The 16,942-nt window shown below is 36.8% G+C and overlaps 2 protein-coding genes and 1 long non-coding RNA gene across 4 annotated transcripts in view; all 3 read left to right on the plus strand.

Annotated features, from left to right (window-relative positions):
* The window catches only part of pknox2 (pbx/knotted 1 homeobox 2), a 72,417-nt gene extending 70,104 nt beyond the window's left edge, over window positions 1-2,313 (plus strand). For both annotated transcript variants that reach the window (XM_084400486.1, XM_084400487.1), the window contains exon 12: window positions 988-2,313. In XM_084400486.1, coding sequence (XP_084256612.1) covers window positions 988-1,229 — 242 coding nt within the window. In that variant the 3' untranslated portion in view covers window positions 1,230-2,313. The remainder of the gene's footprint in view (window positions 1-987) is intronic.
* A 1,471-nt stretch (window positions 2,314-3,784) lies between these two features.
* Window positions 3,785-9,417, plus strand: LOC311285695 (pannexin-3-like). Its single transcript, XM_084401504.1, has 6 exons — window positions 3,785-3,857; window positions 4,869-5,060; window positions 6,870-7,012; window positions 7,471-7,685; window positions 7,768-8,501; window positions 8,971-9,417. Exons 2-6 carry the CDS (start codon window positions 4,877-4,879, stop codon window positions 9,027-9,029), a joined length of 1,335 nt encoding a protein of 444 aa, XP_084257630.1. The 5' UTR covers window positions 3,785-3,857; window positions 4,869-4,876; the 3' UTR covers window positions 9,030-9,417.
* A 2,717-nt stretch (window positions 9,418-12,134) lies between these two features.
* The window catches only part of LOC311285240, a 36,929-nt gene continuing 32,121 nt past the window's right edge, over window positions 12,135-16,942 (plus strand). The window contains exon 1 of the long non-coding RNA XR_014626322.1: window positions 12,135-12,209. This is a non-coding gene — a long non-coding RNA (uncharacterized lncRNA). The remainder of the gene's footprint in view (window positions 12,210-16,942) is intronic.

Raw genomic sequence — 16,942 nt, forward strand, 5'->3', positions numbered from 1 at the left:
TCATTAAAGGACTCATTTAGTAATTTTACAAAATTAGTTTATTATATTTCTGTCTGAGTTGAGTATATCCTCAGACTTAAAATCACAATTTCAAAATTCCAGGAATTTCCAGGATGTCCTACTGCAGCTATATAAATGGAAATTATATATATATAAAAATCTTTGTATTTTATATATATATATATATTGTATACATGCGTGTGTATATGATGCATAATAAATAAATATATGCGTGTGTATATGTATACAAAAAATACAGTGTATTTATATATATATAACAACAAGGATGCATTCAATTGAATAAAAAGTGACAGTAAAGTTAAAGATATTTATCATTTCAATTTAATTTCTAATTGTTTATAATGCCTTTATGTTTATAAAAAATTTTTTTTAAATGCTGTTCTTTAAAACTTTCTATTCATCAAATAATCCTGAAAAAAAATAAGACTCTTTCCACAAAAATATTAAGCAGCACAACTGTTTCAACACTGATAATTATAACAAATGTTTATTGAGCACCAAATCATCATATTAGAATAATTTCTGAAGGATCATGTGATTTCTAAAGGATCAGCTTTGCCATCACAGGAATAAAATACATTTTAAAATATATTAAAATAGAAAAGTTGTTATTTTAAATTGTAAATTTAATTACTGTACAATTTTATTACTGTTGTTACTGTATTCAGGATCAAATAAATGCAGCCTTCATGAACATAAGATACTTATTTTAAATACATTTAAAAAATCGTACCGATCCCAAACTTTTGAACAGTTGTGTATATATGGAAGTGTGTTGCTGACATTATGCCAGGATTAGGCCTTAGTTCAATTAGGACATTTAAGTATTTTTTATAAACGTTCATTAGAAAAAAATATTACATATGACATATTTTATTAACATTTATTGACAGATCAGTTTTAAATCAGACTCTGTGAAACTGGAGCTATATGTAATAAGTTTGTGTTTCTACGTGTGTTTGTTAGATTCTCTGGGCATGGACGGCCTGCAGCCTCTGTCCTCTGATTCCGCCACACTGGCGATGCAGCAAGCCATGCTGGGAGGAACTGACGACTCCATGGACGGCACGGAAGAGGACGACGAAGAAGAGGAGGAAGAAGAGGGAATCGATGAGGAGGAAGATGAAGAAGAGGACGAAGAAAGCGAGGGAGGCAGACAGATGGTTCGGAGAGATCTGGGCCTCAATCACAACGAAGGACTCGAATAAAGGATCAGATCGACGAAAATGACATAATTGACTTAACTCTTACTCATCCCCATGGCAACACATCTCAACACTGCCTGAATGGTTTCCAGTGGACACTAAGTGCCATGGATCATCCAATCGGAATGAAGAGAAAATTCATGTTAAAGTGAGAATTTGAGGGAGGACAGAACATTGTGCAAAGAACGTACTGTACATTGGGCCGTCAAGCAACTGGTCATGCTACTCACATTCATATAATGCATTTAAGCCTTACTTTGTTTATTATGTCTCTTTGGTTCTCAGGTGTCTTAGCATGACATAATGTCTACCCTCTTACAGTCATATTGATAACCATGCAATGAGTGGATGTTTTAGGCATGTTTTTTTTTCCTTTTCCTTTTTGTAGATTTAACAAACTATTCAATCTTTGAGGTTTTAAAAAAAGAAACAAACAATCTAAATGCCTGACAGCACAATGTATGTACATTTGATAGTGATGCATTTTACCCGGACACTTCATATTTATTTTATAAACTGTCAAAAGGCAGTGGCACAATCAACAAGGATGCTGTCCGCTGGATCCACCGGCTGAGCAAATAAACATCAGCCTTGTTTAAGACAAACGCATGTTGAAAGACTCGACCAGTGCCAAGCATCTCTTCCGCGCAAGGAACAAAACTCTCGTGCCCTTCTGAAACCGTATAGGACCTACAAATGAAGTTTACTGAAGAACACTGCAGGAAAAAAAAGACATATTTACAGGTGCGTATCACACCCTGAAACGCCCCTCTTTATTTTATGTGAAGGACGAAACAAAAAACTGTGAAGATATTTCTGAGCTTTTCAGCTAACTGTGTCTACAGATTTAATCACCTGTGTCTGATGTGATGTTTAGAAAAGACAGAGGATGTTTCTGAATGTTATTGCAGTTGGTCTTTGTGAAGTACATGTTTCTCATTATCCTTTTCTTGGTTGTTTTTTTTTTAATTGTTCTTCCAGAGCAAGTGATGATAGGGGAGCTTTTTAATTATTTGTTTGTATACATTGTTGTCATAATCTATTGTGTTTCAGTAGACCATTTTTGATAATTAAAAACTATGACTCTACTGGACCTGGGTGTCATTTTGCAACCGAATGTATTACTAGTACAAATGAACACACACAAATTATTGCTGAATTATAATATTCACCATTTTGTTGGGTTGTTATTGTGAACTAAAGCTAAACTCTTACATGAGCAAACAGTGAACAGCTGTAAACATTAGCAAAGAATAATAAATACTGTAACAAAAATACATTACCTAATGTTAACAAGTAAGACCTTATTGTAAAGTGTTACCAACATTTTTGTTAAATGAAATAAAGTAAACTATAAATATTAGACAAACTTAAACAAAAAGAAATTTATAAATGTTTCCTTGGCAAGTTGAATCACTTAAATTACTAACTGGAAATAAAAAATAGGATAGGCTATTTACAGATATTGATATCAAAAGCACATACAAAATTAAATAAAAAGCTAATTGAAAATATTAATAAAAACTATAAACGTGAAAATACTCATTTGTTGTGACAATTTTTTTTATTTATTTTTTTACAAAAGATAAACAGTCCCACAGTAGGATTGTTTTGCTTGGAACTATTTATTTCTGGAAATGCTTACTGTTATGTTTAATTTAAGCATCATAATGTTCATAAATAATAAAGTGTAGTTTTGGTCTGTATTGGCAAGGAGTAACACAAAGATTTCAGCTTTAAGACCTTCTGTAAAGTTCCTCGAATCGTTCCTCAAGTTCGACAAGTTACTCTTGGCAACCTAAAAGGCAAAGTTAGGCTTTATAAAAATCTCTAGCTGCCAAACAAGGAATAAAAATAAAACCTCATGATTTCCTGCAAGGATTTTTTTTTTAAAACCCATTCATGGCCACTGGCAAATACAGCTCTTATTTCATTGGTGAATATTTTTGGCTGACTTGAGATGTTATTAAACACCTTATACGCGTAGACAACTTACTGTATTCTGTCCTATGGAAGTTTTTAATTCATGTTGCCATTTCAGAATGTTTACTCAGATTTCCAACTCCTCAATCTCAGTCTTCACAATCATCAAAATCTTTGCTTCTAATAAGTTCCACTTAAAAACTGTACGATTTAATGTTATTGGGCATGAATGGGTTAAACAGCCTTCCAGTGAGCTCTAAACTTCGTGAAGGTCTGTATGCATCTGAAATAGCAGTGTTTGTGACAGTCCAGTACGCACTCTTGAGCATGGCTGCACAGGCAGGGCCGTTCAGGGCCGGAGAGTATTAATAACCTGGGAAATGACAGAGGCAAGAAAAACCACATAGCCGGGTGCATTTGAAGTGGATTGGTGCCACTGGGCTGATGAGCATGTTAGGGAATTCAGTAAACCTGCAGGCCATCTCCACCCTCTCTCTCTCTGCTTTTACCCCAGCACAGCAGGCTCAAAAGGTCCTCTCTGGCTCTTTTAATTACCCAGTAACCCAGCCCAGTACAGCCTCTCATTTTGCTCAGACCACCTCCAGTATTTAAGATCCACGCCAACATCCCTCTCCTCTCCAGTCTCAGGACCAGTTTACCGTTGGATTGATCCACAATACATTCCTCTACTGGACAAGAACTCATAAGGTACTGTAAGAGCAACTGTACACAAATAAGGGCTTTTCACTCTTCTTTTTTTTTTTTTAAACCCCAGGTCATTCTAAATACTGAGTTAGAAATTAATCAGGTTTCACACTGTACATTTAACAGGTTAATGTGCTTATTCGCATATTATGAGTTTTTTTTCTTTTTTTTTTCTTCACATTTTACAAGTCGTGTCTGTATCATTGATTGGACGAATATATATGTGACGCTACCCGTTTAACGTTCGTATTAGTAGTCTAGTTATTGTTTGCGACATCGGTGTCATTTGCGCTAATACAGCACGTGACTTGTTTAAATTACTGCGTGTCTCGCTCTGGTTGCGCTTATATTTCTGTAACCAGAACATTTTTCTACTGAATAGACCTTTCGGAACACAAAAGTAAAAATACAACTTTTCTTCACTCATATTAACTTGTTTTCCGTTTGTTTTTTCCCCCTCAAACGATCAACCACGAAATAAGGCGCGTGACCACAAAGCTCATCACTATTTACTGAGTTAGACTACACACTATGATTGGTTGTTTATTGCTCCAGCATTTCTTCATATCCCAGGACTAAAACCGGAGCTTAACCTGGGTTAAAACGTGTTTAAAAAGTCGACAACGCTGGGTTGTGCGCTAACAGCCCAATCTAATCATCGTTACCACTTGTGTGTTAAAGTGGCAGTGCATCAAAGGTTTTGGTTAATAAGAACTAGGATAGCTGCTAACGAATTTAATGGAAGACATAATTACTGTTTAATGGAATAATTTCATGGAAGGCTTAATTTGATACTTTATCATGCAAGTAAGGCTCATCATGTGTTCTTGTATCACATTTGCTATTAAACCACATCATCAAAGTCAAAGTGCTTCTTGATAACTTAAGTTGTCCCTTATGCATTCATATTGATGTTAATAGACTTGCTTTGTGTGAATGAAAGCACATGTGATAAATTAAACCAAGAAATTGCTTACCAGAAATATCCTTTTGATTTTCTGTTGTCGTCCACAGTAGGCAGGATGTCTATCGCCAGCGCGGCCGCCCAAGCGATGCTCTCTGATGCCCTGCTGAGGGATAGTAATGGGGACAGTCGCATCCGACACCTGGAGCTGGATTTGCCATTGGATAAAGTCATCAAGTTCATTTCCGTGGGCCTGCCGCTCCTTCTGGTGTCCATGGCTTTTGCCAGAGAGATTTCTATTGGTTAGCAGCTCTTTTTCTCTCCCTAGTGTTCCGTGCGCAAATCACAGGACATCAGAGCGACACTGGCACTGCAGTAATTTCCCAGACCCTTGAGTTAATTGACTGACCATTAGCTTGAGGGCTGGGCTGATGGAACTCTGGATGTAATTAGTGTTCATCTGAGGTGACAGCGCTATCTGCACTGCTCGGGAAGGGAAACTGGTGAAATATGAGAATTAAGCATCTGCTAATGATTATTATCAATTTATATGACATTGCAAACCAACTGGAATTGCTTTCAGGGGAGATATCTTTAGTGACTTGAACGGTATGGGTGCCAGTTGCTGGCTGTAAATGCCACCAACTTGAGCTTTCCTGCCAACAGTGCTTTGGAGAGAACTGTCTGTTTTGTGTAGGCAGTTGACTTTGAGGTTGCAATCAGTTCCTCTGGAGCTGGTCTGCAATCAGCTCACACAGATGTTAATTGGCATGAGGATGATTAAGAGAGACGTGTAGAGATGACAAGGGCCTGTAATTACAGTCAGTCTGCTCTTTCCAAGCTCTCTATTTCAGACTAACGAGAAGATATGCTAATTAAACTGAGACGTGCAAGGCAAGCAGACTGATCCTCTCTGGCTCTGAACGTGGTCTGACAACACTCAGGTTATTTGGTTAGGATACAGCAACACAAACTTTACAGTGGAAAGAAAATTACATCACATGCCGGTTGCAAAAAAGAATGCAGGATTATATATATATATACACACAAAAGTCAAAAGTTTTGGATCAAAAGAAGTCTCTTCTGCTCACCAAGGCTGCATTTCATGATAAAAACAAAACAAAAACAAAAAACAGTAATACTGTGAAATTTAAAACAGCTGTTTTCTATGTGAATATATAGTAAAGTGTAATTTATTACTGTGATCAAAGCTGAATTTTCAGAATCAATACTCCAGTCTATCCTTCAGAAATTCCTTATTATGATGAGTTGACGCTCAAGAACAGTTATTTACATTTTATTTCAGGATTCTTTAATGAATAGAAAGTTCTATAGAACAGCATTTATCTGAAATAGAAAGCTTTTGTAACATTAAACACTACTGTTCAAAAGTTTGGGGTCAATAAGAATTTTTATTACATTTTTTGGGGGGAAAAATGAAAGAAATCAATACTTTTATTCATCAAAGATGAATTAAATTGATCAAAAGTTACAGTAAAGACATTTATAATGTTACAAAAGATTATTATTCTTTTTTTTTTTTGTATATGTCATCAAATAAATGAAGCCTTGGTGAGTAGAAGAGACTTCTTTTAAAAACATTACAAATCGCACCGATCCCAAACTTTTGAATGGCAGTACATAAATAGATTAAGATTGAAACTTTTAGGAAACTCAGATGTCTATTAATATCTCTCCTGGTTTGAAGAACTTTTGTATCATATAATTTGCAGAGATGTTCTGTGGAGCCTTGTTATCCATAATAGCCGTGGCCCGTGGGTGTGGGGCATGTTGTGTTCAGTCAGTAAATTGGAGGTTGACTGTAGGTTTTGGAGAGTGACACAGATGTTTAAGTGGTCCATATAAAGTAGGCCTCCTCTCAGTAGCTGGGTCACACCCTCTCACCCAGGCAGCAAAACTCCCCACAGAAGGGTGTTTCCTGGCAGCCTCCGTGGTTTCACCATCTGTGTCCCTGGACAAGATCTAGCATTATTACAGACATGCCACCCAGCTCTTGCCCAGCCTCTCCACTTACACAGCAACAAGTGATGCTTCTGTAGAACACTGTCATTTATATCTCAGCATGTTCATTTCTCTGGTTTCCCTCCCAGGCCCACAGATTAGCTGCTTTCCTCCCAACAACTTCACAGTAAAGCAGGCAGCATATGTGGATACGTACTGCTGGGACTCTCTCATGCACCATGAGTTTGACACAGATGGGAACTTTGAGGAACGTTCACTGTGGGTACATAAAGTGAGTAAAAACATCACAAACGAGACCTTTTAAATATCTTAGTACATCCCAAATGAGACCCACAAACGTCATATAAAATTCAGAGCAAATAGAAACATTTTCTCAAGTCTCTTGCTTTTTCTCCTGAACAACAGACAAGTGATTTTATATGAGTTACAGAAGATATCTCACTGTCTCAAACAAAAGCACTGATTTTCCTAAATGTACTTTATAGATCTGATATGTACTTTGTCAACAGTTTTATTTTGTGTCCATTTTAAATCTGAGAGAATTTATTTTTTAATAAATAAATGCATTATTTGTATTAAATAAGTACAATAAGTAAATAAATATTAATATTACAAATAAATTAATAGATGACAGACAAACATATAGATAGATAGACACACAGACAGATTTTAGATAGATAGATAGATAGATAGATTCTACTGTACTCAATTGTTCTCTTGCTTGTGCAGATGTTTCCGTACTCCTTATTGGTCATGGCCATGATGTTGTACCTGCCAGCTGTGATCTGGCGGTATCTAGCCGTGCCCAGTCTGACCTCTGACCTGTTTTTCATCATCGACGAACTGGACAAGTCTTACAACCGCTCCGTCCGCCTGGCCCAGAGCATCCTGGACCTAAAAGAACAGTCAGAAAACCCACTGCAGTTTCAGGCTGAGCTTGAGAGGTATATGCACAGTTTTTTAGTGTGAAGTGTGTATTTTTCCAAACATTAAACTAAAAAATCTTTTTATTTTTTGTCTTTTTAGAGCCAAGCGCAAGCGGTACTTTGAGTACCCCCTGCTGGAGAGATACATGCAGTGCAAGCATGGCTCCTACTTCCTGGTCAGCATGCTCTTCCTGCGAGGCTTCCTGCTCCTGACCTTCATGTCCGCCTCGTGCCTGTACCTAATCTACTTCCACCTCTCCGCCTTTCTGCAAGACGAATTCAGTTGCTACGTGCGCACCGGCCTCCTCCGTGACCAGCCCTGGGTGCCTGAGCTAGTTCAGTGTAAAATGACTGGCCTACTTGTGTTCCAGGTCATTAGCGTAGCTAACGGTGCCGTGTATGTGCTGCTAGCTCCAATTGTTCTCTTTAGCCTGCTGCGTTTGTTCTGCTGGGACACAACCTTCCTCTCCCTTTACGAGGTGCTGCCCGGATTGGGGCTCATGAGCGGTCAGAAACTGGGCTGCCCACTGAACGATCTCAACGTGCTGCTCCTCTTTCTACGCGCCAACGTAGCTCAGCTGCACTCGTACGGTCGCCTGAGGGCTGTGTGCTCCCTCGCGCCTCCTCGGTTAAAGGGGTCTAAGGGTGGGCTGACAGAGGAGCAGGCGGAGGAGGTGGCGGAGGCCAGAGAGGAGCTCGAGGAGGAGATGAGAGAGGCCAGAGAGGAGGGAAAGCTCAATCTTGTAGACATCATGACTGTGCTGGGAGCAGCCAGAGGAAACGCAGTGAACTGTCCAGAGCAGCGCCCTCTTGTGGAACAAGACATGACGCTTGGTACAGTCACTCTCATCTATATCCTTAAACGCATCGTGCTCATCGGCATTTTCGTGGCTGTCATATGGGACGTTCAGAAATTCATCAAAGTGACATAAATATGTTATATATAGGATGTTGGACACCGAACATTTGTGTGTCTACTGTGTCTACGAACATCATTATGTTTTGTGTGAACTGAAGATAATGTGGTAAAAAAAAAAAATCTTGAAAATATAGAGTATTCCAAAGATTCTGATTTAAAATCAGTGAAAAAAAAAAGGTCCATCTGGGCCTAATACATACCACTTTCTTGAAAGTCTATTACAAAAATTGTACTTATGAAACTATTTTATTCATTCTAAAGGAGGCTTTAATGAAAAACAAAAGTTTTAGCATCCGAATTGTGCACTTTATTTTAGACAGAATATGTTTGGCACTTAACATCCCAAAATTGATGCCCCTAACAGCACTCTCTGTCTCTTTACAGAGCCTAACCACCAGGGGTACCATGAGTTGAAGGAGACTACAACATGTTGTTTTGCCTAAAGCACCAGCAATGGACTGAACCAGCACTGTCATATTCGAGCCCCTGTAGAACAGCTAAACCTCTGAGATCAAATAAAGATGAAGACAGTGCAAGAACATCCAATAGCTACAACTCCTCTTTTTATAGTCCATTAATATAATCCCTATGGATCTCTTAAACAAATCACCTCAGGAATAAAAACCCAAAGTCTGTATTGACAATTTGAAAAGCCTCCAATAGCTATCCTTCATAAACTTGATTGTTATATCTTTATTTATTCTTTTCATTCTGATTATCTGATGTGAGTGCATTCTATACTTCTTTGAAAACTGGATTCTTTACTTGACTTTTTGTTTTCTTTTGTAAGTAGGTGAAATAAAAATTGTTTATATTTGTGTTTTCTTTGTTCATTTCTACATTATACACATACACAGATGTAACATTCAAAATTTAGATTTTTATTCAGCAAGGAAAAAATTGCACTACTGGTAATCAACTGTTTTCAACATTGATAATAATATGACTGCTGAAAATGCAGCATTCCCATTACAAAAATAATAAAAAATAAATGAAAAATATTAAAATAGAAAACAGTTATTTTATATTGTAATAATATTTCACAATACCGCTGTTTTACATACAAATATCGCTATTTTAAAAAAATCTTACCGACCACCAAACTTTTAAATGGTAGCATATATATTCTAGAATAATTATCTTTCATCAAATTAAATAAGACATTAAGACCTACATAAAGTGAACATATTTTAAGTGTTTATACCTGCAGAATAGTACAGCTTATCCTGTCCCTTAGAGAGAAATATCACCTCCTCCTATGAGAATTAACGTGTCCCATAATTGCCAGACTTTCTGAAGTTTCTGTTCCCATGAGAGCTATCAGTGGACCATAGCTCCGTATCTTATGTTTTAAAGATGTTACTTTCCCCCTACTTGAAGTTTTACAGTATCTACTTAAAGTTTCACACATCCAAGCACTGAAAATGATGGCCTGACATATTGGGAGCACTAAAATAAAACTACAGTACATGCATCTGCATAACAATAAGTTTGCGAGACATTCCAGTCAAGACTTTGGAGATATAGGACAACAGCATTTTTTTTTTTTTTTTTGAACAATTTTTATAGCAAATCACCATTATCCATTATTTTATAGTAAACATGACTGGGGTTAGTTGTCACACGGGTAAGCTGTCACAAAGCTCATTTTAGTGTATTACAGTGTGATTGAAACATTAAACATTAAAACCACACTGGCTGACAGGAGTATAAAACAAAGGCAGATTTGAACCAAAATGCTGAACTTTGTTCTCAGGATGACGGTATTGTTAAAAAATGTCAGGTTGGGGTAAATTATCACGCTTATATAGACATTGACTTCACAAAAATAGCCCTACTTATTCAGTGGAGAAAAGGCCCAGTGTCCCTCATATCATTTACTATCAACGGCCTCTTCCTGTTTTCTGTGGCTCATTGAAAGTCTGTTTGGAGAGATGCTACCTTGTTCCCATGCCCAGTCCATCTGCTGCCCTCTCTGCGTGAGATCCATTTGCTCAGCACCAATGTTTGATCTCAAAGACACTTTATTCTCACAGTATGGCCACAGACAGAACCCGAGGAGGGCAATAGGCAAAACAGTCTGGATCTTATTGAGCAAGTGAAAATTAGATGCTGGTCATTTAAATCTAATAAACAATTTCAACTCAACCATGAAAGGGGGTCACAGCTGCTCATATTTTCCTCACACTCAGTAGCATAAACAAGAGCTCCGCACAATCATGTGTACCGACGACTTACATGATATGCTGTTTTTGCAGCATCATATACTCGTACAGCAATTCGAGGACTTGTTATTTACTGTGGTACCGACGGAGAGGAGGGGTCACTCATGTAACAGACCATCAATAGCATGTTTTGTGACACAAGCCGGTTTGCCCTGTGATCAGGGTTGAGTTAATGAGCCTGCTAAAAGCCAGGAGAAACTCGATTAGTTTGATGGAGTACTGAAGCAGAGATCTGCCCAGAGGATTTCATAATGGCCTTCTCAGAGGTGAGGACGAAACTGCAAATAGTAAATCAGCTCTAGAGAAGAGAAGCCTGAAAGGGCAAAAATACAAAAACACTAAATGGAGAAAGCCATTATGCTGTAGCCTTTATGCTACAAGTATATTTGTAGCCCACTCATTAATATGAAACAGATAAGACTGGAAAGCATAAAAGACCTTGATTCATCAGACCTTGGTAATTGATGCTGATATTATGTAGGCCTATTTAGGCTTAGCCTACTCTAAAAGGGATTTTAGGAGAAAACTCACTCGGCAATGTCACCCAGTAAAAGTAAAAAACATTTCGACTATGTCCACATGAGGGCAGAATTTAGTTATATATCAAATGAAGATTACCGGTTTCAAGGCAGAACCTATAGAGAAGAAATAGCTTATATGGAGAAGCATAGTGAGTGCTTAGACGGAAACATGTATTGCTTTAACTATCATTGAATATGCATATCATCATTATCTAAAAACTATACTTTTTAAACATTGTTCTTAAACTCTTTAAAGCCAGATGTAGGCCTAATAAATGTTATATGATTAAAGAACGTAAAAGAACGTTCCATTACATTCAATATAAATAATTTGGATTTGTGTATGTTTGATTCCATTTAAATAATAACTCATTTAAATCAATGTATTTTTAAATATATATATATATATATATATATATATATATATATATATATATATATATATATATATATATATATATATATATATATATATGTGGCAGATTCCACATACTGTAGCCTACACAAGAAAAGATTGTCAGGGTCCAAGCCAAATTCCATTTATTTCTTCATGAGAAGGACTAGCACGCCTGTTTGGAGAACAGCAGCCTAAGCTATACTTGGAGAATAAGATTTGTAATATTTTTCATGAATAGTTTTGATTGATGGATGGTTATGTACACAGCATTATTATAAAATTTGTACATTTTTATATTTTTGTATATTTTGTCCTATCGCAGTTTTTTGACCCATAGAGGGCAGGGCGCTGCTCGCGTCAGAAGCTTCAAGTCGTGTTATCATTCGTCTGCTCTAAAATGGCATGTTTGCACAAGTGTGTTATCGAAAGGCTAGTGAAGGTCTGCAAAGTCGTGGAGTCGTTATGGGCTTCGGCTTCAAGGTAAGGCGCATATAAAGAGTGCGTGCTGAAGACACTTTTTAGAAAGTTAATCTGTTTTTAACGACTTAAAACGAAAAAAGGAAAATTAGAGAATATGTTAAGTAAACTGTACAAACTTTATTTAGTTTATTCAAAATGTTAATTATCGTTATTTTATTCATAATATCACGGATGTGAACACGGATATTGGATGCACACTTTCGTCACAGACATTAGCAAGAAAGACTAGCACTAGGCCTATGCGTTAGTTTGGGTTGGTAGCCTACTATGCGTTTGTTGTTCATCCACTGGTAGAAGAGGGTGTTTAGCAAAACTGCTTGAAAGAAAAGCTAAATCCTAATTTATGTAGCCTACTAAAACCATAAAACCGTAAAACATATTATAATTGAACGTAGGCTACACTCTGCATCAGTGTTATCAACAAAATGTTGATCCAGAACATACTTGGTGTATAATATATGATATAATAACGTGTTTTTACCAAGTATGTTCCTGGTCCTGGATCAACATATTTTGTTGTTAACACCCAACCCTGGTTTAAAGCCCAAACTTGACATAAACTGTTAACTTGTCCCTTAAATCTGATTGGTTGATTGGAATGTTGTTCCAGGATCATCAAAAATGTTGATCCAGGAAGATACTTGGTGAAATCATGTTCACCTACTCCACAAATGTGACCCTGGACCACAAAACCAGTCACATGGGTCTTTTATTTTATTTTATATTATATTGAGAATGTATACATCATCTGGTTTGTTAGGATAGGACAGTATTTGGCCAAGATACAACTATGCAACTATACAACTAAAGTCTGGAATCTAAGGGTGCAAAAAAAATCGAAACATTGAGAAAATCACCTTTAAAGTTTTCCATTTATGTTTGCGATTGTGCTGCGTTCACTGTTTTATATATTTACGATTGTAAATTTACAAAATATCTTCATGGAACATGATCTTTACTTAATATCCTAATGATTTTTGGCTTAAAAGAAAAATCGATTATTTTGACCCATACAATGTATTGTTGGCTATTGCCACAAATATACCTGTGCGACTTGTGATTGGTTTTGTGATCCAGGGTTACAAATAAGGCACAGACACTGAATGCACCAGAAGTGCTGCGGACGCCATCTTTTGATGCTTCACAGGCTATTCTAGCGGCTATAGTGTTTGAGTGTACGCACAGTTATATCAGTTATACACTTGTTTTTGAGGTGCATTATGGGATGGATTAAGTGCACTCGATAATGTCAAGTGAGAATGGGGGTATATGGTGCAATTTCAGATACAGCCTTCTTTTTTTTTTGGTTTGGTGATGCTAGTAGTGTAGAAATGTAACGCTTAGCCTAATGTGTGATAAATGATGAGGAACACTGTGCAAATAGAATAGTATTGAGTATGTCACCTCTACTCTTTTTTTTTTTTTTTGTCAAACAGAAGACGAGTGACATCCCACCTCTAATTACACAGAATTTCTAAAGACTTGCAGTCATTTATCTGAAACCTTTCTTGAGTGATTCGTTCCCATTATCCAATTAAGGCCCGACACGTTATGGCTTTCAAATTCCCATCTTTCTCACTCCTTGCGTTTGTGGTCTACTGACATTAGTTTCAGTGAATTTTTTTTTTTTTTTTCTCCTCTCCAGAGAGCTTGGTGAAAACAGACGGTGGGATGGAAAACGACAGCCAATTATTCCTCTCGTCAGCTCGTTTGTTTCCTGTATCTGTTGTTGTCGTTCTGAACCAAAGGTCGAGCGTTGCTAGTGATTTCTAGCTAATGTCCAATTAAGACTGATGTGGGCTTTTTGTGCCTGTATCAAGGGAAGTGAACTGGTGTGATGATGGATGCTGTGCATGCCATGTGGGATGAGCTGGAAGCCAGACTCTGTTTGCTTAGGCCCAACATGATTCAGTAATGGATCTCTAATCTTGTTGAGAGAGGAGAGCTGTGGAGAAAAAGAGGCTGAGAGAAAAAACAATAAGCAAGGACCTTTGTCATGCTCTGCTGCTGCCTGGGAAACCTTGATTACTGTTGTTAAAAGCTGCTCGCCACAGCTGAAATAGAAGGTGAAAAGTAACTAGACCGTAGCACGACGCACATTATTGGGTCTCTGCATGAACTGATGACAAGATCGATAACTCAGACCTTGTTTTTAACAACTGCTGCTTGAAAGGGATAGTTCACCTAAAAATGAAAATTCTCTCATCAATTACTCCCTCTTATGTTGTTCCGAACTCATACGATTTTTGTTCATCTTCAAAACACAAATGTCCCTCCATTGAAAGTCTATTCACCCAAAACGTTCCTAAGGAGATCGTACACACACACACACACACACACACACACACACACACACACACACACACACACACACACACACACACACACACACACACACACACACACACACACACACACACACACACACACACACACACACACACACACACTCTCACACTCACTCTCCCTATAAATATGCCCATAGCAAGTATCTTTTCAAGCATCTCAGTTCAGATGCCCTCATCAAAGCTTAAAAGTGTATTTTCTAAAAGAAAATAGCAGTTTAATTCAAACACAGACCCAGAAGTCAACGGTGTATTCCAGCCTCTGAGCTGTGACAGCGCAGAGAATGCGTGTTATCTGAGCGGTGTATTGTCAACCTGTATGGTGGGAGAAGCTGACCTTGCAGTCATTCAACAAAGCAGAAGGGAAGGTGAATGACAGGCTGCTTAGAGCTGTGTACGAGGTGAAGATATTCCCTGTTTATTCCCAGCGGCCTCACATCTGTGTGAGGCTGATAATAGGCAGGGAAGAGGAACACCTGTTCACATGACTCAGGTGAGAGCTAGAGGAAGGAGCAAGGTTGGGTCCAAAGTCATAACTGGTAATCATTGAGAACTGCTGAAAATGCATAATCGGGGTCCCGGCAGACCCTGTTCAGTCTACAGCACAATATGATGTGGTATCAGTATACCATATGTCCATGTGAGGTGATGCTCATTTAATTAATAATAATAATAATAAAAAAATAAAATGAACTTGTCCATGTTTTCAGTTCATGAATCAAAATTAGATTTTTTTATGGGACATAAAGTGATTTTTTTTGAATATATATATATATATTTCTTAAAATATTAAATAGTGATTATATTTGTTTAAACAATAATACTTTTATAATAAAATATTCTTCACTATTTATTATTTGTAATGTTTTTAATTTATGCACCATAAAATATCAAAAATACATTTTACAGTTGAATATATACATTTTTAAGCTAAAATATTTTTGTTAGTATATATTATATATAATGTTATTTGTAGTAAAAACAACAGTAACACTTAGTATTGATGTAAAGCGTTTGTTAATCTTTTTTAATTATCTACCTTGATTTCTATATAATTTTACCATTAAATGTTAGCATTTGCTAATATATATTATGAACTATCATAATTTTCATAATCATTAACCAAGATTAATAAATGTAAAAAATTGTTTTTAATGAACCATTTAATTAAATAAAAAAATGAACATATAGAACATTATTGCAAAATACTTTTTGTCATTGACCCAATAAAATCATTGATATTCTCTACACTGTATTTTTTTATTTTTATTTTAATTAAAATGAAAGTACAATAAACTTTGATGTTTAAGTCATTTAAACTTAAATTACATCAGAGCCATAGAGAGAAAGAGTTGCGACACTCTTTGATGTCGCCGCTATGGCTGTCACGTGGTTCATGTAAGCCCCAGTAGTTCCAAAACATACGCTGGCTGTCATGTTCTTCTATGGGACAGACAGCAGCGATTGCATTATTGAACGGTAAATATAAAATAAAACACACACCCAAGTACCTTTTCAGCTGTTATTGCATTTTGTTAATGTCAGTTTTGCATTTGGAGAGGCAGGGTGACAATGACATACTGTATATTACTATAAGTTTTAGGCTGTATTTTTGGAGGGAAAAGCTTAGTGTTCATGTTCGCATGGGTAGTAGCACTGGCTTTAGCGGCTCTAACTTAACTTTTCCATATCATTCATTTGATGATGTTTATCATTCGTATCATATCATTCGTCTCATGATATTTATTTTAGCACAACTGGGCTGTATTAGGCTATTGATTCCCGTGAGTTTGCTTATAAATTAAGCATGGCTGATACAAATGAAGGTTTTCAAATAAAATATTTTTTATTAAACAATGACAGACAACAAAAATGTGTGCTTGTGTGCCGTTCACCACCAAAAGCAGCCGCTGTCACCATCGTCAGCTGCCGCCACCAGCAGCAGCCTTTGTTGACATGAGGCTGAAAAAAAAAGTGTTTATTTTGTTAAAAATTCTTGTTAAAAAAAATCTTCTTACCATTTTGGATGCATGACCATGTTTTAGGCTCATCATTGATTAATTGCTGTAGAGTAGCCTGTCAAGTAGTATAATATTTGTTTTAAGACTACTGAATAACACCTTGAATAATACTTTTAAATTATTATCATTAAATTAGTGTGGATATTACAATACAAAGTTTCCTCAGAGTAAATTAGTATCTGAGATGGGCTCTAATACAAATTAAGTACAGCCAACATGTCACTTAATGAAAAGTAAGTATATCCCAAAAAATGTAATTAAATAAAAGTTGCTATAAAGGTGGTAGCGATTCATTACCAAACTAATTAGATGCTTCCTTCACAGCCGGCGAAGTCGCGCTAGCTAACTAGCAAGCAGGCAATGCTAG

Source organism: Rutilus rutilus (assembly GCF_951802725.1).
Source record: "Rutilus rutilus genome assembly, chromosome: 25".
Lineage (NCBI taxonomy): Eukaryota > Metazoa > Chordata > Actinopteri > Cypriniformes > Leuciscidae > Rutilus > Rutilus rutilus.